Source organism: Oncorhynchus mykiss, chromosome 30, assembly GCF_057628025.1.
Source record: "Oncorhynchus mykiss isolate SJ-2025 chromosome 30, ASM5762802v1, whole genome shotgun sequence".
NCBI lineage: Eukaryota > Metazoa > Chordata > Actinopteri > Salmoniformes > Salmonidae > Oncorhynchus > Oncorhynchus mykiss.
Genome location: NC_143051.1, coordinates 16,260,129 through 16,281,411, shown reverse-complemented (window position 1 = coordinate 16,281,411; position 21,283 = coordinate 16,260,129). Strand labels below are relative to the sequence as shown.

Sequence of the window (21,283 nt, the reverse complement as noted above, 5' to 3'; positions counted from 1 at the left end):
CAATTTCGTGGTATCCAATTGTTTTAGTAGCTACTATCTTGTCTCATCGCTACAACTCCCGTACGGGCTCGGGAGAGACGAAGGTTGAAAGTCATGCGTCCTCTGACGAACCCAACCAAGCCGCACTGCTTCTTAACATAGCGCGCATCCAACCCGGAAGCCAGCCGCAATGTGTCGGAGGAAACACCGTGCACCTGGCAACCTTGGTTAGCGCGCACTGCGCCCAGCCCGCCACAGGAGTCGCTGGTTCGCGATGAGACAAGGATTTCCCTACCGGCCAAGCCCTCCCTAACCCGGACGACGCTAGGCCAATTGTGCGTCGCCCCACGGACCTCCCGGTCGCGGCCGTTACGACAGAGCCTGGACGCGAACCCAGAGTCTCTGGTGGCGCAGCTGGCGCTGCAGTACAGCGCCCTTAACCACTGCACCACCCGGGAAGCCTTTGTTGTCCTAGTTTTTGTTGCACGTTAGCCTAACTTCCTTTCATGGGCAATGATTAGCCAGCTAGTTAACATTAGCCTACTACATATAGCTTCCATCCTCTAAGGCCAGAGGCATAATGTATGAATTCATGGTCGGATCAGAATCACCGTTATAATCATTGTACGGAAAATGAAGTAAAACCAGTCCAAATCCATATATCCGTCCATGCCTAATTTAGGAAAGGGACAATTTTAGCTAGCTAGCCACCGGAGGACAACAACACAACGCGATGCAGCAATTCAAGTTTTTTCTGTCAAATGACATTTGGCTTGATGTGATGTGATTGGTGTGAAGCCATATCCAAACTGGCTTGACACTTTTTTTTGGTGCGTCAGGACCATTCACAGTTGAGCTTACTCAGTTTAGCTCAATGCTGAATGGCCATTATTCTTTTTACAAAATTTTATCAAGGAAGTACAATTGCTCGCTGGCTTCCCTTGCATTCAATTATACGTGCGGCAGCAATATCATCCTCTTTTTGGCTAGACAGCATCAGATAAATGGATTACACATACAGAGACACAGGGGCGCTGTTTCGCTCACTCAGATGCTTTCTCCAGTCAGATACATTCAGCCTCTTGTGAATTGAAGGAAAATTATGAAACACAGAGAAACGAAAGATGTTTTTGTATGTTTTTGTATTTTATTGGTACATTTTTGGGGGAAGCCTGGCTTCCCTTGGCATCCATGAGTACACGCCACTGAGATCAACAGTCCTACTCTGAGAAGCTTTATACATACGGCCCAGATATGTTTCACCATACTAACGACAGACCTGTGTGGTCACACTGCACTCCAATCTTCTACAACAGGTCAATCTTGGTCATGAGTTGTGGTTGTGGTAGTCGTTATGTCATGTCAAATCAGGCATTGCTAAACATAGTTCAAGAATAATGTGGCCGTTCACTTAAAAAAAAAGCCTCTAGGGCGGTTTTCCTGTGTTTGATGGACTGCCAACATGTTTTCCTGCCTGTGTTTGTTCTAGCACACACTAAAGCCCATTACCATACACTCATCATTAGTGGGTCAGGAGGCTGGAGGACAATAAAGCCACCATTTCCATAATGGTAGCGCGTTGCCATGGCTGCGAGGCTGAGGGTCTATATTTAAGCCCCATTTAGAGGCGGAGGTGGGAGACGCCGGGTTAATCACCATGTATCTAAGTGGAGTGATGCACATCCTATAGGCTCAGGTCTGGTGATATATGTATGAAATATGTATGGTAATATACTGTATATGTCTGATATATGTATGGTAATATACTGTATATGTCTGATATATGTATGGTAATATACTGTATATATCTGATATGTATGGTAATATACTGTGTATATCTGATATATGTATGGTAATATACTGTATATGTCTGATATATGTATGGTAATATACTGTATATGTCTGATATATGTATGGTAATATACTGTATATATCTGATATATGTATGGTAATATACTGTATATATCTGATATATGTATGGTAATATACTGTATATGTCTGATATATGTATGTAACCCCGCCATCCAGCACATCATGATTAGATAGATAGAAAATCAGAGAGGAATTTAGAATGGCATTTGGCAGTGTTGTGAAGTAGTATCACGTTTCAGGTGAGACCCAGGTGCAGATAACATCGAATTAACAACAGTTTATTAATTCAACAGGGGCAGACAAAAGACAAGTCAAGGCAGACAGGGGTCAGTAATCCTGATAGGTGATGCAAAGGTACAGGACAGCAGGCAGGCTCAGGGTCAGGTCAGGGTAGGCAAAGGTCAGTAATCCAGATAGGTGATGCAAAGGTACAGGACGGCAGGCAGGGTCAGGGTCAGGGTAGGCAGAGGTCAGTAATCCAGATAGGTGGGGCAAAGGTACAGGACGGCAGGTAAAAACCGGGAAACTAGAAAACAGGAACAATCGCGTGACATGAACAGAGGGAAAACAAAACGAACTGGCAACAGACAAACAGAACACAGGTATAAATACACAGGGGATAATGGGGAATATGGGCGACTCCTGGAAGGGCATGGAGACAATCACAAAGACAGGTGAAAAATAAAGTTATGGTTCCAACAAAGAAATGGTTATTTTCTGTTCCTTTTTAAACCTCTGAAATCGATATCATACTCAATGGGTGACATGTCTGGTATGTATGCAGGCCATGGAAGAACTGGGACATTTTCAGCTTCCAGGAATTGTGTACAGATCCTTGCGATCCATGCTGAAACATGAGGTGATGGCGGTAGATGAATGGCACGACAATGGACCTCAGGATCTTGTCACTGTATCTCTGTGCATTTATACTGCCTTAGATCAAATTCAATTATGTTCGTTGTCTATAGCTTATGCCTGCCCTTACCATAACCCCACCCCCATGGGGCATTCTGTTCACAACGTTGACATCAGCAAACCGCTCAGCCACACAACACCATACTGCGGTCTGCGGTTGTGATGCCAGTTGGACGTACTGCCTAATTCTCTAAAATGACATTAGCTTATGAGAAATTAACATTAAATTATCTGGCAACAGCTCTGGTGGACCTTCCTGCAGTCAGCATGCCAATTGCATGCTCCTTCAAAACTTGAGACTGTAAGGATCGATGCTGGAGATGAGAAGCAAGTACAGTGAGTGAACATTTACTGGAAAACGGACATCAAACCAAAACAAGAACATTGTCTGGACAGGGGGAACAAATTGACATAAGGACAATAATGCTGACACAGGGCACCAACTGAGGAACATACAGATATAGAAGGGCAATCAACAAAGTAATGGAGTCTAGGTGATTCCAATATTGCGCAGCTGCGCGTAATGATGGTGACAGGTGTGCATAATGAAGGGCAGCCTGGCGCCCTCGAGCGCCAGAGAGGGGGAACGGGAGCAGACATGACAGCACCCCCATCTAGGGGCGCCACCCAGCTTCCCACCTGGGCGAGCCTGACAGGCCGGCCAAGGCATGGGAGCTGGACAGCTGGCTGAGGTAGAAGCCCGACTAGCCGGCAGAGGCGTGGGAGCCCGACGAGCCGGCAGAGGCGTGGGAGCCCGACGAGCCGGCAGAGGCGTGGGAGCCCGACGAGCCGGCTGAGGCGTGGGAGCCCGACGAGCCGGCTGAGCCGTAGAAGCCCGACTAGCCGGCAGAGGCGTGGGAGCCTGACGAGCCGGCTGAGGCGTGGGAGCCCGGCGAGCCTGACGATCCCACTGAGGCGTGAAAGCCTGACGATCCCGCTGAGGCGTGGGAGCCTGACGATACGGCTGAGGCGTGAAAGAATGACGAACCGGCTGAGGCGTGGGAGCCTGACAATCCGGCTGAGGCGTGGAAGCCTGATGGGCCGGGTGAAGGATGACGTGGGGTGGGCATCTGCCGAGCCAACCGGGGCAAGAAGACCTCTCAAGCCAGCTAAGGTGTGGAAGCCGACGGGCTAGCTGAGGCACCCCTGGTTCCATCGACGACGGCACCCAGACCCGACATCACCAACCAAAACAAAAAACAAAAACTCCCTGATGCTTCCTTTAGTGGTGTCAGCATTCTATAAGGCTCGACCCTGAAGACCAGAAGCAAGTACAGGGAGTGAACATTAATGGAAAACAGCCATCAAACCAAAACAAGAGCAGTGTCTGGACAGGGGGAACAAAACAACATATGGACAATAATGCTGACACGGGGAACCAACTGAGGAACAGACAGATATAGAAGGGCAATCAACAAAGTAATGGAGTCCAGGTAAGTCCAATATTGGGCAGATGCATGTAATGAAGGTGACAGGTGTGCGTAATGAAGGGCAGCCTGGTGCCCTCGAGCGCCAGAGAGGGGGAGTGGAAGCAGGCGTGACAGAGCCTTTTATTTTCCTCAGCATGAGGTGCACATATGTAATGATCATGCTGTTTAATCAGCTTCTTGATATGCCACACCTGTCAGGTGGATGGATCTGGGATTTTTTATTTCAGCTCATGAAACATGGGACCAACACTTTATATGTTGCGTTTATATTTTTGTTCAGGGTATTCTTCAAGGAGAACAAATAATTACTTTGAAGGTGGCTACAACTATTTGAATACAGATCCCCAAAAAGTAAAACTTTTTAAAACTATTTGAATGTTGCTATTGTAATAAATCACAAAGTTACTACAACTTGATGTTGTCACGGCCGTCGTAGGGAGGAGACCAAGGCGCAGCTTGGTATGCTTACATTCTCTTTATTATAAGAATGAACACTGAACAAACTAACATAAAAACAACAAACCGAACCGTGACGCTATATAAACAAGTGCTGACAGGCAACTAACTACACATAGACAAGAACCCACCAAACCAAAAGGGAAAATGGCAACCTAAATAGGATCATCACTATTATACTGTGTGCTGTCAGACTGTAAGACTTAATGGCACCCTATCCCCTATATAGTGCACTACTTTCGACAAGAGAGAGAGAGAGAGACCCCCCCCCCCACCCACCCCCCCACCACCACATGGAAAACACACAGGGTTAAATCTCTGACTGGTCAGCCCTGAGTAAGTCAGCTAGGCTTTAGATGTCTGTCCAGATCGTCAGCCATGTAAACACACACACACTATAAATGCACTATAGCAGATATGTGTTGAGAGCAGCAGGAGAGAAATCTTCTGCTGTACCATGACAAAGCAAGCACCAGATGTTTCTAATAATATGTGTCTATGTTTGTTTGCTCGCCATCTCTGTAAGCTCCAGCACCAGTGTTTCTGAGGTGTCAATCACCCAGTGTGATTCTGGCAGGAGGACCAGAGAGAGGATGCCAGGATGGGTCATTCGATCCTGGGTAGAGCAGGCCCTGGGTCTGCTTGGCTCTCCCTGCCTGGCTCTCTGCAACCAGATCTGAGGCTGCTGCAGGCTGCAGCAGAGCGCAACTCCTCTTTATAAGCATGTCTGTCTGGATCACTTTAGTGAGGCTGCCAGGCTGTAGGGAAGAGAAGCACATAGAGTATCCTGCTGTGGCTGTGTTCTAGACCACTCATACTGCACAATCATCCCTCTTCCTTACTTACCCCCCTGTAACCCTAACTCTGACCCTCTCCTCATCCCCCATCCCTCAATCATCCCCCAGCTTTACCTACACCCCCCCTAACCCTAACACTGACCCTCTCCTCATCCCCCATCCCTCAATCATCCCCCTTCCTCACCTTACCTCATCCCCCAGCTTTACCTACACCTCCTTAACCCTGACCCTGACCCTCTCCTCAACCCCCATCCCTCAATCATCCCTCTTCCTCACCTTATCCCCCAGCTTTACCTACCCCCCCAACCTTGACCCTCTCCTCAACTCCCCATCCCTCAATCATCCCTGTCCCTCTCACTTTGACAGGACCCCTGTCATCCTGTACCCAGACCGGACAACTGGTCTCTCGCTCACTCTCGCTAAGTCTATTTCGCTCTCTCTCCTTTCCTCATAATAACACAGCCACCTCTCTAATTAGTTATGGAAAAACATCAGTTATGAACTTAACCATCCTCTCAGTGCTGTTGAGTTTTGGAGGCATTATTGTGAGCTTACAGAGCCTCTGCCTTCCCCCTCCATCCTGAGAAAGAGCGCTGAATTTACAACCTTGGCTGAGAGAAAGCTTACACTGGTGTACTTGTTGTCCTCACTGTAAAAAATATTAATCGTTTTCATTATCAAATGCAACATTGGAGTGGCAGGCAGCGCTTCTTAAAATAGGAAGGGATAACTCAATGAAAGTTAGACCAAGTCAGAACAACAAAAGAGAAGAGGAAAACAGGAAACGAGCTTTAGATACATAACACTGTGTTCCCAGTGACATGTACGACTAGTTATGGAATGTGTTCTCATTTCTCATGTTGTGTGTGTGTGTCTGTGTGTGTCCTCAGACTGGGGAGTACGCCACTGATGAGGAGGAAGAGGCGGGGCCGGCCGCAGACGGTGGGGGGGATGAGGAGGGTGACGGGGAGAAGAGCATCGAGGTGTTCGATTTGCCAGAAACAGATGACATCATTTCCCCCTCAGAGTTGGACGCTACCAAACTCTACCAGACATTCAGAGAGGTCACTCAAACATCCCTTTCATTTGTCTATTGTATTTATTTGATTCTATTCTTCTGTCTATTTCATTAGTCTAAGTATTCCAGCACTCTAAAAAATACAGAAGTTCCAACAAAAACGTCTTGTGTATTTTCCTCACACTAAAATCACTAATACTGTGGCCCGGAACTTTGTTCAACAACTCTTTCTCCTTCCTGATTGCAACAAAGTCAAAGAGTAACAAATGACTGAAATGTAGTTTTTGGCCGTTACTTTCTTCTAGAGCCCATTTTCTTTTTTAAAGGACCCAACCTGCTAGTAATATTGATTGAAACGCCTTACTAGCACTGCTGGCACCAGAACATTTTGTCCCTCACTCCACACTTGTGTGACACATTTAACAAATTGCCTGAGCTGCACTGCGGTGTTTTGGATATTGAGTGAGAAATCATGTAATCTCTACTGTCCCAAGACCTCTACTCTCTCTCACTGGGACTCTCTCTCTCTTTCACTTTCCTCAACTCTCTTTCTTCACTTCTCTCTTACTATAGCAGATATGTCGTTCCTATAAACCCTTTCACTTTCTGTCAATCACTCTCCACGTTTATCTATCTGCCTACTGACTCTCCTCTCCCTCTATTTTGGACCTTTCTCTCTCTCTACTTTGTACCTTTCTCTCCCTCTCTACGTTGGACCTTTCTCTCTCTCCCTCTCTATTTTGGACCTTTCTCTCTCTCCCTCTCTACTTTGTACCTTTCTCTCTCTCCCTCTCTATTTTGGACCTTTCTCTCTCTCCCTCTCTACTTTGTACCTTTCTCTCTCTCCCTCTCTATTTTGGACCTTTCTCTCTCTCCCTCTCTACTTTGTACCTTTCTCTCTCTCCCTCTACTTTGTACCTTTCTCTCTCCCCTTCTCTCCCTCTACTTTGTACCTTTCTCTCTCTCCTTCTTTACTTTGTACCTTTCTCTCTTTCCCCCTCTACGTTGTACCTTTCTCTCTCTCCCTCCCTACTTTGGACCTTTCTCTCTCTCCCTCTCTACTTTGGACCTTTCTCTCTCTCCCTCTCTACTTTGGACCTTTCTCTCTCTCCCTCTCTACTTTGTACCTTTCTCTCTCTCCCTCTCTACTTTGTACCTTTCTCTCTCTCCCTCTCTACTTTGTACCTTTCTCTCTCTCCCTCTCTACTTTGGAACTTTCTCTCTCTCCCTCTCTACATTGGACCTTTCTCTCTCTCCCTCTCTACTTTGGACCTTTCTCTCTCTCCTTCTTGGTCTCCTGTTCTGTGAGTCTCTCCCTGTCAGTGGTAGAGAGTGCTGTCATGCATGGCCTGGGCTGTGTGGCTCTTCTCAGTGGTTGTGTGTGTGCACGAGGCTAGCCCAGAACAGAGGCTGCGCAGCAAATTGTTTGATCATCAGATCAACCTCTTCCCTTTCTACTCCCTCAGCTGCAGATCAAGCACACTGTCACCGAGGCAGAGATACAGAAGCTCAAAAACAAGGTAAGAAATGTCCCCTGCTGTCATCTCTAAGATGAATGGTATAAAAGGCAAATTAAGTGCAATATACGCATGAGAAATATACATATGTTTGGAAAAAGGACGTCATTGGACAGTGCAGGGTATAATAGTTTCTATTTTAAGGTAGTAATGAATAGTTAAGGCAATTGCATGTATATTTGATCAGTTTAGCTTCACTGCAGAGTTGCCTCTTGCAGTTTCATGTCAAAGGTGTCTGGGCAGTGAGAGAGCCAGTGGTTAAGTGAGAGTGACATGCAAGCAGGCACAGCTTTCTAACAGTTACTTCTTCATCCTCCCTCTGCATCCTCACGAGGACAGCTTAGCTCAAACTGCAGGAAATGATTTAGAGATATTAACTGAATTCAATGAGTGGATTTAGTGAAATTGAAAGATAAGCTTGTTGGTGTAATACTCTGAGCATGAGCTGCTCTGGTGGTCCTTGGGAGAGGGTTGCCCTGAGGAGTAGAAGGACTTAATACAATAACAATGTTTAGAAGGAGGTCACACCAATAAACTAAGCTCAACGAAGGGACATGGTCTGTTAGTTTCTCTCCGTTGTGAAGTCTGGATTAGCCTTAAGTCAAGTATATTATGGTGCTATGTGTTTTATGTTATGTGTTTAACCCATAGCACAGTCTCTTTTTTAGTGTTGACTATCATACTGTACCTGAGTTTCCATGGCAAAAAGACAAACACAAAGCAGACTCAAGTCTTTGTTTTTTTAAAACCTACTTTTATCAAATATTGTGTGCTACAGCTTGAAAAATTAACAAACGTTTCTTCCAACATTAGGACTATTTCCAAAGAAATGTTGTCATCGTGTTTTGTTTGCTTCGTTGCTTCCTCGTATCAAAGTACTGGTATCGTGACAACACGTAATACCATAGTGTGTCTAGTCAGTCAGCTGGCCTGTACATTACAGTATTTGGAAATCTGTCAATACTTACGTACGTATTTGTGTTCCACTGTTTGTTTTTAATGATGTACCTAGTGGTGGGTGTAGGCCGTGTTGGTGTGTGAGTGTAATACCATGCTTATCTGTGCTTGTCTATCCCAGCTTGCTGTGGTGGAGAGGGAGAAGGCGCGCTGGGAGAAGGAGAAGAGCCAGCTGAAGGCCAGCATGGAGGAGAACAAGGAGAGGATGCTGAAGCTGGAGAGTTACTGGATCGAGGCCCAGACCCTGTGCCACACGGTCAATGAGCACCTGAAGGAGGCCCAGTGCCAGTACACCACCCTAGAGAAGAAGTACAACAAGGCCAAAAAACTAATCAAAGACTTCCAGCAGAAGTGAGTCAAAGTCTGGTACTAAACTGGTCTAAATTAGACAATACACTGGTTCAATATATTCTGGTTCAATATATTCTAACTAACCAGACATTTCAGATCTGTTGCTCTGGTCTAGTAACTAGCCACACACTCCAGACGTGTTGCTCTGGTCTATTCAGTAACTAACCACACATTTCAGATCTGTTGCTCTGGTCTAGTAACTAGCCACACACTCCAGACGTGTTGCTCTGGTCTATTCAGTAACTAACCACACATTTCAGATCTGTTGCTCTGGTCTAGTAACTAGCCACTCAGATGTGTCCATGTCATCTGTTGCTATGAGTGTTAAACTGGTTGTTTACAACTGAAAACCTGAAAATGTATTACTACATTATTCAGACTACTTTGGTTCATATGGACATGTCAAACCTTATTATTGTAGCTTTGTTTTTGAATTCAAGTCCAAGTTTAGAGGCCATTTCAAATTGTTGCTTATTTTAGGTAATACACTATATGTTATTCAAACCCTGTTGTTTTCCTATAGTATGTTTATCAAACAATTTCACAAACAAATTCCACCCATTAGTCTGGAGGACATTTTAACCAAGTGGCACTCAGTTGAAGGATTGCTTTAGAGAGAGAGAGCTGTGTTGACTTCCTTCCTGTGCAGTTCTCCTCCACACCACAGCCGCGTTCTCAGCAGTGAGTTGATCTCTGTGGTCATTCAGAACCTCTTTGTCCCTCTCCGCTCTGAATGCCTTTAATTGCCCTTGATGCGACATGTCCGTATTGGGTTTGTTATGGTTGTGTGTGTGTGTGTGTGTGTGTGTGTGTGTTTGTGTGTGTGTGTGTGCGTGTGCGTGCGTGCGTGTGTGCGTGCGTGTGTGAGGGAGCCTTGCGTCCTTCAGCCCTGCTGAAGAGAAGGGCAGGTCTGTGTCTGACTGTCTCTCTGAATTAAGTTCACTGAGCTCCTATTCTCCCTGGGATTCTCTCCTTTTACCATCTCACACACACACACACACACACACACACACACACACACACACACACACACACACACACACACACACACACACACTGCACCCTTTCCCTTTCCCTTACCCCTGTACACTCCTGTTAAAGGAGACAACACAGAGATGAGCTCTACCCATCCCTTCACATCCTTGTCCTCAACCACTAACACTCTGTCCCTGTCGTCACCCCTCTGAGAGGAGCTGTCCCCAACCACCTAACACTCTGTCCCTGTCCTCACCCCTCTGAGAGGAGCTGTCCCCAACCACCTAACACTCTGTCCCTGTCATCACCCCTCTGAGAGGAGCTGTCCTCAACCACCTAAAACTCTGTCCCTGTCCTCACCCGTCTGAGAGGAGCTGTCCCCAACCATCCAACCACCTAACACTCTGTCCCTGTCCTCACCCCTGTCAGAGGGCCACCAACATACCCTTCTAACCCCACCCCTGTCAGAGGGCCACCAACACACCCTTCTAACCCCACCCCTGTCAGAGGGCCACCAACACACCCTTCTAACCCCACCCCTGTCAGAGGGCCACCAACACACCCTTCTAACCCCAGCCCTCTGTTTCTTCCAGAGAGGTGGAGTTTGTCCAGAAGGAGGAAGCAGAGAGGAAGAGGCTGGAGGATACAGAGAAGGCCCACCTGGAGGAGATCCAGAGACTGCAAGTCAGGGTAACTATACTTTCTCTGTATATTCCCTCTCCCATTTTCTCAATGCTGCTGATTACACCCATTCCTTTTTAGGTGAGCATTCAGCACATACTTGCCACAGTACATGGCTTTGATGTACATGTATACGCTTACAATGCTGACTGTGTACAGTGCAAAGCTGTCTAAGTACAAGATAAATCCCTTATGTAATTACCCCAGTTCAACATTAGTCCACTACCTTGATTAGACATTTCCCCTGCTGGTACATGACGTTGCCAGTGGAGGGAGCCACTGGACAGCCACACTGCATGGGTCGCTAAGCCTGAAACTCATTTGAAACGGTTTCTACGCAGATTGCAGCCCTGGAGTCTGAGCTGATGCAACTGATGAAACAAAATGGCATCCAGATGAACAACAACAACAACAGCGCCCAACAGCAGAGTCCTGGGATGGCCGGCCCTGCAAGAGGTGAGTCTCAGGGAGATGGAGAGATCCAGAAATACAGTGGTCATATTCTAGTCTAGCTCCCTCCCTAGGCAGTAATACCCACAATGTGGAAATAGAATACACATTACTGGTTATGCTCAGATGATTGACCCTGAATCTTCCATACATTCTAATTGTACATTTTTTGTCAGTTAGCAGACGTTCTTATCCAGAGCAACTTACAGGAGCAATTAGGGTTAAGTACCTTGCTCAAGGGCACATTGACAGACTTGTCATCTAGTCGGCTTGGGGATTCGATCCAGCAACCTTTCAGTTACTGGCCCAATGCTCTTAACCGCTCATCCCCCACTTCTCACTTCTCTTCCCTATGGGCCCTGGTCAAAAGTAGTGCTCTATATATGGATAGGGTACCATTTGGGATGAACCTACTCTGTAGATGATGCATTGTTTAAGCTTGTACTGTGAGAAAGATTCAGTACACTATTTCCATAACGTGCCAGTTTGTAGTCCTAAAACCCGGAAACAAGTTACCTCTGGTTCGTTCAGCCATCCCTATAGAGAAATGAATGAGGAAATAATGGGGTTCTGTGATAAACGCTGAAAATAAGGTCAGAGTTTAACACATGCTTAGGAGATTTTAATTATTTTGTTCTGTGAGATAATATCAGTCAGTTAACATGACCTTTAAAGAGTCATTAAGCCTGTGATTTTATGACCTTTTTATTATTACTCAAATTCTTCAAAATTCACAAAGTGACATTAGCTGATGAAGGTTATCTCATAGAACAAAACATATAAGATCTCCTAAGCCTGTGTTCCCCACAGACCTTATTTTCGCCGTTTATCCAAAACGCCATTCATTTTCCTCATAGGCTCTGTCCAATGAACCATGGCGGAGTTAGTGCCGACAAAGACGCCATTACTATTTCTCTCTATTGCCAATGAAACAAGGACAGCTTGTCCCCCCCATCACCGTATCCCTGTCTTAGCTATAAGTCTCTATCAGGGTATTTCAATACAGGGCAATAGAGGCTGTAGAGAGAAATGACACATCCTTAGGAGGGGTTGATGTGTCAGTGTCACTCAAACCCTGAGATACACCCTACATCTGTCCTATCAGCTCCTTTCCTATTTCCTTTGCCCTCAAACTCTGCTGTTATTACCTTATTAGGGACATGGGGGGGGGGGGGGGGGGGGGGGCAAACAAGGACTGTGTCTCACTCCAAATGGTATCCGATTGGCTCTGGTCAAAAGTAGTGCACTATGTAGGGATTCGGGAATAGGGTGTCATTTGGGAAGCGGCTTGTATTAATGCATACTGTCATCACTAGCTCTAAGACTAACAGTACCCAAAGGCTTGAGACGTGTCCTTGTATTAATGCTTGTTTTGCTTGATGCTTCTCTTTTGCAAATCCCTCTTATTCTTTTTTTCACCCACCGTGCATTACCTCTGAATGCACTTTGAACTTTGACCTTGTACTCCAATGCCACTTCAGTAAACAAACAAACAGTAAACCATTGCAAACTAAATCTGTCCTTCAGACACATGGTTTGGGTCCCAAATAACACCCTTCTTCCTATTTAGTGCACTATGTAGGAACTAGGATTCCATTTGGGATCCATACTATCACTGGCCTTTTTTTCTGGGCTCCTCTGGCTTCTTCCAGTCCATTATAATGGATGCAGTGACCCTTAATCTGCCATCTCCGGGATCCATAAAAGACCTGATGAGGGGACAGTGGGCAGTCTCCGAATACTGATCCAGATCTGGAGAGACTGAATGAGGCAGTTGATTAAGCAATATCAGGGAGCGAGAGAGAGGGAGGGAGGTAGAGCGAGGCGGAGGCAGGGGGAGAGAGGCGGAGGGAGGGAAAGAGAGAGCGGGACAGAGAGGGAGGGAGGAGAGCGAGAGGGAGGGGTGGGAGGGAAGGAAAGAGGGGTGGAGGGAGGGACCCTTCTGTGATTAGGCCTGTTCTGTGAATAGTGGTGTGGGATTTGATTTGGATGTTTGTGTGTGTATTTACATACCGTTCATACAGTCCTGTAAATCCATCCATAGTGAAGTAAGTAGCCTTGGCTTGTGGGACGCAGAACGGCTCATAGGAGCAGGAGCCTATCTCCTGTTTCTGTAGCGTGAGGCAGCTTGATGTACAAGGACATCCCCTAGACAGGACGCTAGTCTAAGGAGATTGGGGGTAAAGGCCTGCGATAGATCTACACATGTATGGTACCTAATGACCAACAGCCTCTCTTTTATCACAGATTTCATCTATACAGTATGTTCATGTAATTCTATAGCAAGAGGACCTTTGTTAGCCTGGTCCCAGATCTGTTTGTACTATAATGTCAACTCCTTGTCATGCCAAAAATAATAGCACAAACCGATCTGAGATCAGTGTTGTGTTGTGTGTTTTTCCAGAGCTGAGTGAGGTGGTTCCCCACGCTGGAAGTAGACAGAGACTCTCCAGAGGACTACTACAGGACAGCATCAGCTCTACAGAGGGAGAGGTTAGAATGGACACACACACACTCACACACAGCACCAGTTCTGTTGACTCACACCATTTTAATACATACAACAGACTTTAGTCTCATTGATGATATCATCAGTCTGCTATAATCACTACCAGATGTTGAATCAACATTACTCATTGAAAATGAATTGAGCTGTTTTCATACTTCTATGATTTATTGAAGTTAATCAGTGTGAGTGTGTGTGGTTAGTCCTGTCTGTCCTCTGCCCGTACATAATTAAGCAATAAGGCACGAGGAGGTGTGGTATATGGCCAATATACTACGGCTAAGGGCTGTTCTTGCGGAGTGCCTGGATACAGCCGTTAGCCGTGGTGTATATATATATACCACAAACCACTGAGGAGCTTTATTGCTATTATAAACTGGTTACCAACGTAATTAGAGCAGTAAAAATAAATGTTTTGTTGGTCTGATATACCACGGCTGTCAGCCAATCAGCATTCAGAGTTCGGATCACCCAGTTTATAAAAGCCTTTATGTAATATATTCATTTCTGGCTACGAGTCTATGCCCTGCGACACACCTATTTAATCCTGAGTGGTGTCAAAGCCTCTTCTCCTTCCTTACTGAGTTCATTTCTGGTAAAGTCTCTTTTGGAAAACACTCTTTCCCAGGTACTCAGCAATAATATTGAGCAGGGCTTCGCCCCAAATGCCACCCTGTTGACCAGGACCCTTTTGACCGGGGCCCATAGGACTCTGCACTATACAGGAAATAGGGTGCCATTTGGGACGCAGACTCCGACTACAGTATATAGGCTTAGAAAAGCAGGACGACAGACAGTCACCAGCGACTACACTGAGGACAGACATTCACCAGACACTATATAGAGGACAGACAGTCACCAGCCACTATACAGAGGACAGACAGTTACCAGCCACTATACTGAAGATTGACAGTCATCAGCCACTATACTGAAGACAAACAGTCACCAGCCACTATACTGAAGATTGACAGTCATCAGCCACTATATTGAAGACAGACAGTCACCAGACACTATACAGAGGATAGACAGTCACCAGCCACTATACTGAAGACAAACAGTCACCAGCCACTATACTGAAGACAAACAGTCACCAGCCACTATACTGAAGACAGCCAGTAACCAGCCACTATACTGAAGACAAACAGTCACCAGCCACTGTACAGTCCAGGCCAAAAGTTTTGAGAATGACACAAATATACATTTTTACAAAGTCTGCTGCCTCAGTGTCTTTAGATATTTTTGTCAGATGTTACTATGGAATACTGAAGTATAATTACAAGCATTTCATAAGTGTCAAAGGCTTTTATTGACAATTACATGAAGTTGATGCAAAGAGTCAATATTTGCAGACCTCTGCAATCTGCCCTGGCATGCTGTCAATTAACTTCTGGGCCACATCCTGACTGATGGCAGCCCATTCTTGCATAATCAATGCTTGGAGTTAGTCAGAATATGTGTGCTTTTGTTTGTCCACCCGCCTCTTGAGGATTGACCACAAGTTCTCAATGGGATTAAGGTCTGGGGAGTTTCCTGGCCATGGACCCAAAATATGGATGTTTTTTTCCCTGAGACACTTAGTTATCACTTTTGCCTTATGGCAAGGTGCTCCATCATGCTGGAAAAGGCATTGTTTGTCACCAAACTGTTCCTGGATGGTTGGGAGAAGTTGCTCTCGGAGGATATATTGGTACCATTCTTTATTCATGGCTGTGTTCTTAGGCAAAAGTGTGAGTGAGCCCACTCCCTTGACCTTGTCTTCTCCGGACAAGCTTTTTTCCGGATGCCCCAAACAATCGGAAAGGGAATTCATCAGAGAAAATTACTTTACCCCAGTCCTCAGCAGTCCAATCCCTGTACCTTTTATAGAATATCAGTCTGTCTCTGATGTTTTTCCTGGAGAGAAGTGGCTTTGTTGCTGCCCTTCTTGACACCAGGCCATCCTCCAAAAGTCTTCGCCTCACAGTGCGTGCAGATGCACTCACACCTGCCTGCTGCCATTCCTGAGCAAGCTGGTGGTGGATCCCGCAGCTGAATCAACTTTAGGAGACGGTCCTGGCGCTTGCTGGACTTTCTTGGGCTCCCTGAAGCCTTCTTCACAACAATTGAACCGCTCTGCTTGAAGTTCTTGATGATCCGATAAATGGTTGATTTAGGTGCAATCTTACTGGCAGCAATAGTCTTGCCTGTGAAGCACTTTTCGTGCAAAGCAATGATGACGGCACGTGTTTCCTTGCAGGTAACCATGATTGACAGAGGAAGAACAATGATTCCAAGCACCACCCTCCTTTTGAAGCTTCTAGTCTGTTATTCGAACTCAATCAGCATGACAGAATAATCTCCAGTCTTGTCCTCGTCAACACTCACACCTGTGTTAACGAGAAAATCATTGACATGATGTCAGCTGGTCCATTTGTGGCAGGGCTGAAATGCAGTGGAAATGTTTTTATGGGATTTGCATAGCAAAGAGGGGCTTTGCAATTCATCTGATCACTCTTAATAACATTCTGGAGTATATGCAAATTGCCATCATACAAACTGAGGCAGCAGACGTGAACATTTATATTTGTGTCATTCTCAAAACTTTTGGCCACGATTGTACAGAGGACAGACAGTCACCAGCCACTATACAGAGGACAGACAGTCACCAGCCACTATACTGAAGACAGACAGTCACCAGCCACCAGACAGACAGTCTTCAGTATAGTCCTCAGATTTTTGATAGCATTGTTAAAGTAAATCTCTCTTTCTCTGTGTTCATCTTTCTGTCTTTCTATCTCTCCTTCTATCTTTCCCCTTCTTTATTGATCCCTCCCTCCCTCCCTCCTTACTTTGTCCCTCCTTCTCCTTTCCCCTCTCTCTGCGTCTCCTCTCTCTCTTTCTTCTCCCTCCCTCCCTCCCTCCCTCCCTCCCTCCCTCCCTCCCTCCCTCCCTCCCTCCCTCCCTCCCTCCCTCCCTCCCTCCCTCCCTCCCTCCCTCCCTCCCTCCCTCCCTCCCTCCCTCCCTCCCTCCCTCCCTCCCTCCCTCCCTCCTTACTTTGTCCCTCCTTCTCCTTTCCCCTCTCTCTGCGTCTCCTCTCTCTCTCTGCCTCCCTTTCTTCTCGCTCTGTCTCTCTGTCTCTCTCTCTCTCCAGGCATCAGAGGGCCCTGGCAATACTCGTTCATCCATGCGGAGTGCAGCCTCCAGTACTGTGGATGAATCCAGAGCCTCCAGGGCCCCTGGCAGTGCTGAGGGCTCCCCCAGACACACCCTCCTCCAGCAGGCAGCAGACAACAACGGTCAGTGTAGAACCACATCATAAACCATTATACTTAGTGTTACCCACATCAATAACTCATATTTGAGTATTTTGTTCATTAGGCCCGTGTTAATATAATCCCCCCAAAATGGTGCATGCCTTAGGTCCAGTTTTCAAGATAGAGCGCTTTCAGTACAGAGCAAAAACTGTAATGATGATGAGGGCAGCATCTTACAAATATGAATGCAGAACATACATTGTCTTCAAAGATGACTTCAGAGAAAGTCACGTCCTTGATCACAATGTAGTGATGTTAATACTTGTTGCTGGAGGTTTGCATCTATTTCTTGAACCTTTCTGATGATGTGTGCAGGGTCTCAGTCTCCTGTGGTGTCCAGCCCCTCTCTCAGCCTGGACGAGAAGATCACCAGGAGCGGTCTGGACCCACTGACACGAAGCAAAGGGAAGGACCCCAGAAGCTCACCAGGAAACAGGTACTAACCACCTCTCTGCCACTGTGTTCCTCTGGCTACGGGGTGAAATGTCCCCTATGTACAGATGTGTCTGTGTCTGCACTCTTTGAAAAAAAGGTAATATCTAGAACATAAAAGGGTTCTTTGGCTGTCCCCATAGGAGAACACTTTGAAGAACCCTTTTTGGTTCACGGTAGAACACTTTTGAGTTCCATGTAGAACCCTTTCCACAGAGGGTTCTACATGAAAGCCAAAATAGTTCTACCTGGAACCACAAAGGGTTCTGTTATGCGGTGTTCATCTAAATCCCCACTGTGGCTGGCAGCCGCTGCTGTGACTGCAGACAACAATACAGCTGGGTCTCCTACACAACGCACAGAGATCACTGCACACCTCTCCCACCCCTAAAACTCACCCGTCCATCCCACCAAACCCACTCCTCCATCTCACCCAAACCCACCCACCCATCCATACCACCAAACCCACTCCTCCATCCCACCCATCCATCCCACCAAACCCACTCCTCCATCCCACCCAAACCCACCCATCCATCCCACCAAACCCACCCCTCCATCCCACCAAACCCACCCAAACCCACCCATCCATCCCACCAAACCCACTCCTCCATCCCATCCAAACCCACCCATCCATCCCACCAAACCCACCCCTCCATCCCACCCAAACACACCCCTCCATCCCACCAAAACTCATCCGTCCATCCCGCCAAACCCACCCCTCCATCCCACCAAAACCACCCCTCCATCCCACCAAAACCACCCCTCCATCCCACCAAACCCACCAAAACTCACCCCTCCAGCCCACCAAAACCCCATCCTCCATCCCACCAAAACCCACCCTCCAGCCCACAAAACCACCCCTCCATCCCACCAAAATCCACCCCTCCATTCCACCAAAACCACCCCTCCATCCCACCAAAATCACCCCTCCTTCCCACCAAACCCACCCCTCCATCCCACCAAAACCACCCCTCCATCCCACCAGAACCACCCCTCCATCCCACCAAACCAAACCCACCCCTCCATCCCACCAAACCACCCCTCCATCCCACCAGAACCACCCCTCCATCCCACCAAACCAAACCTACCCCTCCATCCCACCAAAACCAACCCTCCATCCCACCAGAACCACCCCATCAAACCCACCCACCCCTCCATCCCACCCACACCCACTTTTTACTGGTGTGATTCTCTCTGGAGGTTCAGGGGTTTTACTGGTGTGATTCTCTGGAGGTACAGGGGTTTTACTGGTGTGATTCTATGGAGGTTCAGGGGTTTTACTGGTGTGATTCTCTCTGGGGGTACAGGGGTTTTACTGGTGTGATTCTCTCTGGAGGTTCAGGGATTTTACTGGTGTGATTCTCTCTGGAGGTTCAGGGGTTTTACAGGTGTGATTCTCTCTGGGGGTACAGGGGTTTTACTGGTGTAATTCTCTCTGGGGGTTCAGGGGTTTTACTGGTGTGATTCTCTCTGGAGGTTCAGGGGTTTTACTGGTGTGATTCTCTGGAGGTTCAGGGGTTTTACTGGTGTGATTCTCTGGAGGATCAGGGATTTTACTGGTGTGATTCTCTCTGGGGGTACAGGGGTTTTACTGGTGTGATTCTCTGGAGGTTCAGGGGTTTTACTGGTGTGATTCTCTCTGGAGGTTCAGGGGTTTTACTGGTGTGATTCTCTGGAGGTTATGGGGTTTTACCGGTGTGATTCTCTCTGGAGGTTCAGGGGTTTTACTGGTGTGATTCTCTCTTGAGGTTCAGGGGTTTTACTGGTGTGATTCTCTGGAGGTTCAGGGGTTTTACTGGTGTGATTCTCTCTGGAGGTTCAGGGGTTTTACTGGTGTGATTCTCTCTGGAGGTTCAGGGGTTTTACCGGTGTGATTCTCTCTGGAGGTTCAGGGGTTTTACTGGTGTGATTCTCTCTTGAGGTTCATGGGTTTTACTGGTGTGATTCTCTGGAGGTTCAGGGGTTTTACTGGTGTGATTCTCTCTTGAGGTGCAGGGGTTTTACTGGTGTGATTCTCTGGAGTTTCAGGGGTTTTACTGGTGTGATTCTATCTGGAGGTTCAGGGGTTTTACTGGTGTGATTCTCTGGAGGTACAGGGTTTTACTGGTGTGATTCTCTGGAGGTTCAGGGGTTTTACTGGTGTGATTCTCTCTGGGGGTGCAGGGGTTTTACTGGTGTGATTCTCTGGAGGTTCAGGGGTTTTACTGGTGTGAATCTCTCTGGGGGTTCAGGGGTTTTACTGGTGTGATTCTCGCTGGAGGTACAGGGTTTTACTGGTGTGATTTTCTCTGGAGGTTCAGGGGTTTTACTGGTGTGATTCTCTCTGGGGGTACAGGGGTTTTACTGGTGTGATTCTCTCTGGGGGTACAGGGGTTTTATTGGTGTGATTCTCGCTGGAGGTTCAGGGGTTTTACTGCTGTGATTCTCTCTGGAGGTACAGGGTTTTACTGGTGTGGTTCTCTCTGGGGGTTCAGGGGTTTTACTGGTTTGATTCTCTCTGGAGGTACAGGGGTTTTACTGGTGTGATTCTCTCTGGGGGTACAGGGGTTTTACTGGTGTTATTCTCTCTGGGGGTACAGGGGTTTTACTGGTGTGATTCTCTCTGGAGGTTCAGGGGTTTTACTGGTGTGATTCTCTGGAGGTTCAGGGATTTTACTGGTGTGATTCTCTGGAGGTTCAGGGGTTTTACTGGTGTGATTCTCTGGAGGTTCAGGGATTTTACTGGTGTGATTCTCTCTGGAGGTTCAGGGATTTTACTGGTGTGATTCTCTGGAGGTTCAGGGGTTTTACTGGTGTGATTCTCTCTGGGGGTACAGGGGTTTTACTGGTGTGATTCTCTCTGGAGGTTCAGGGGTTTTACTGGTGTGATTCTCTCTGGAGGTACAGGGGTTTTACTGGTGTGATTCTCTCTGGGGGTACGGGGGTTTTACTGGTGTTATTCTCTCTGGGGGTACAGGGGTTTTACTGGTGTGATTCTTTCTGGCGGTTCAGGGGTTTTACTGGTGTGATTCTCTGGAGGTTCAGGGGTTTTACTGGTGTGATTCTCTCTGGGGGTTCAGGGGTTTTACTGGTGTGATTCTCTCTGGGGGTACAGGGTTTTACTGGTGTGATTCTCTCTGAGGATTCAGGGGTTTTACATGTGTGATTCTCTCTGGGTGTACAGGGTTTTACTGGTGTGATTCTCTCTGGGGGTTCAGGGGTTTTACTGGTGTGATTGTCTCTGAGGGTTCAGGGGTTTTACTGGTGTTATTCTCTCTGGGGGTACAGGGGTTTTACTGGTGTGATTCTCTCTGGTGGTTCAGGGGTTTTACTGGTGTGATTCTCTCTGAGGATTCAGGGGTTTTACTGGTGTGATTCTCTCTGGGGGTACAGGGGTTTTACTGGTGTGATTCTCTGGAGGTTCAGGGGTTTTACAGGTGTGATTCTCTCTGGGTGTACAGGGTTTTACTGGTGTGATTCTCTCTGGTGGTTCAGGGGTTTTACTGGTGTGATTCTCTCTGAGGATTCAGGGGTTTTACTGGTGTGATTCTCTCTGGGGGTTCAGGGGTTTAGTAACTCTGGCACTCTGTTTGTAGTTGTTTGTCCCAGTCTGTTGTTCCCAACCTATTTTCACACTGTTTTTGTATCTCAATGTTTGATATGTGTTTTCTCTAC

The 21,283-nt window shown here is 46.9% G+C and overlaps 1 protein-coding gene across 9 annotated transcripts in view; it reads left to right on the top strand.

Annotated features, from left to right (window-relative positions):
• Positions 1–21,283, top strand: part of LOC110489394 (neurabin-1) — a 94,412-nt gene that overhangs the window by 67,899 nt on the left and 5,230 nt on the right. For all 9 annotated transcript variants that reach the window (XR_016493526.1, XR_016493525.1, XR_016493524.1 and 6 more), the window contains exons 7-14: positions 6,340–6,513; positions 7,934–7,987; positions 9,063–9,292; positions 10,861–10,957; positions 11,290–11,404; positions 13,803–13,891; positions 17,035–17,179; positions 17,513–17,633. Coding sequence is in view for 6 of the 9 variants with exons in the window: in XM_090227658.1 (XP_090083784.1) it covers positions 6,340–6,513; positions 7,934–7,987; positions 9,063–9,292; positions 10,861–10,957; positions 11,290–11,404; positions 13,803–13,891; positions 17,035–17,179; positions 17,513–17,633 (1,025 nt within the window). In the remaining 3 variants the exon portion in view is untranslated. The remainder of the gene's footprint in view (positions 1–6,339; positions 6,514–7,933; positions 7,988–9,062; positions 9,293–10,860; positions 10,958–11,289; positions 11,405–13,802; positions 13,892–17,034; positions 17,180–17,512; positions 17,634–21,283) is intronic.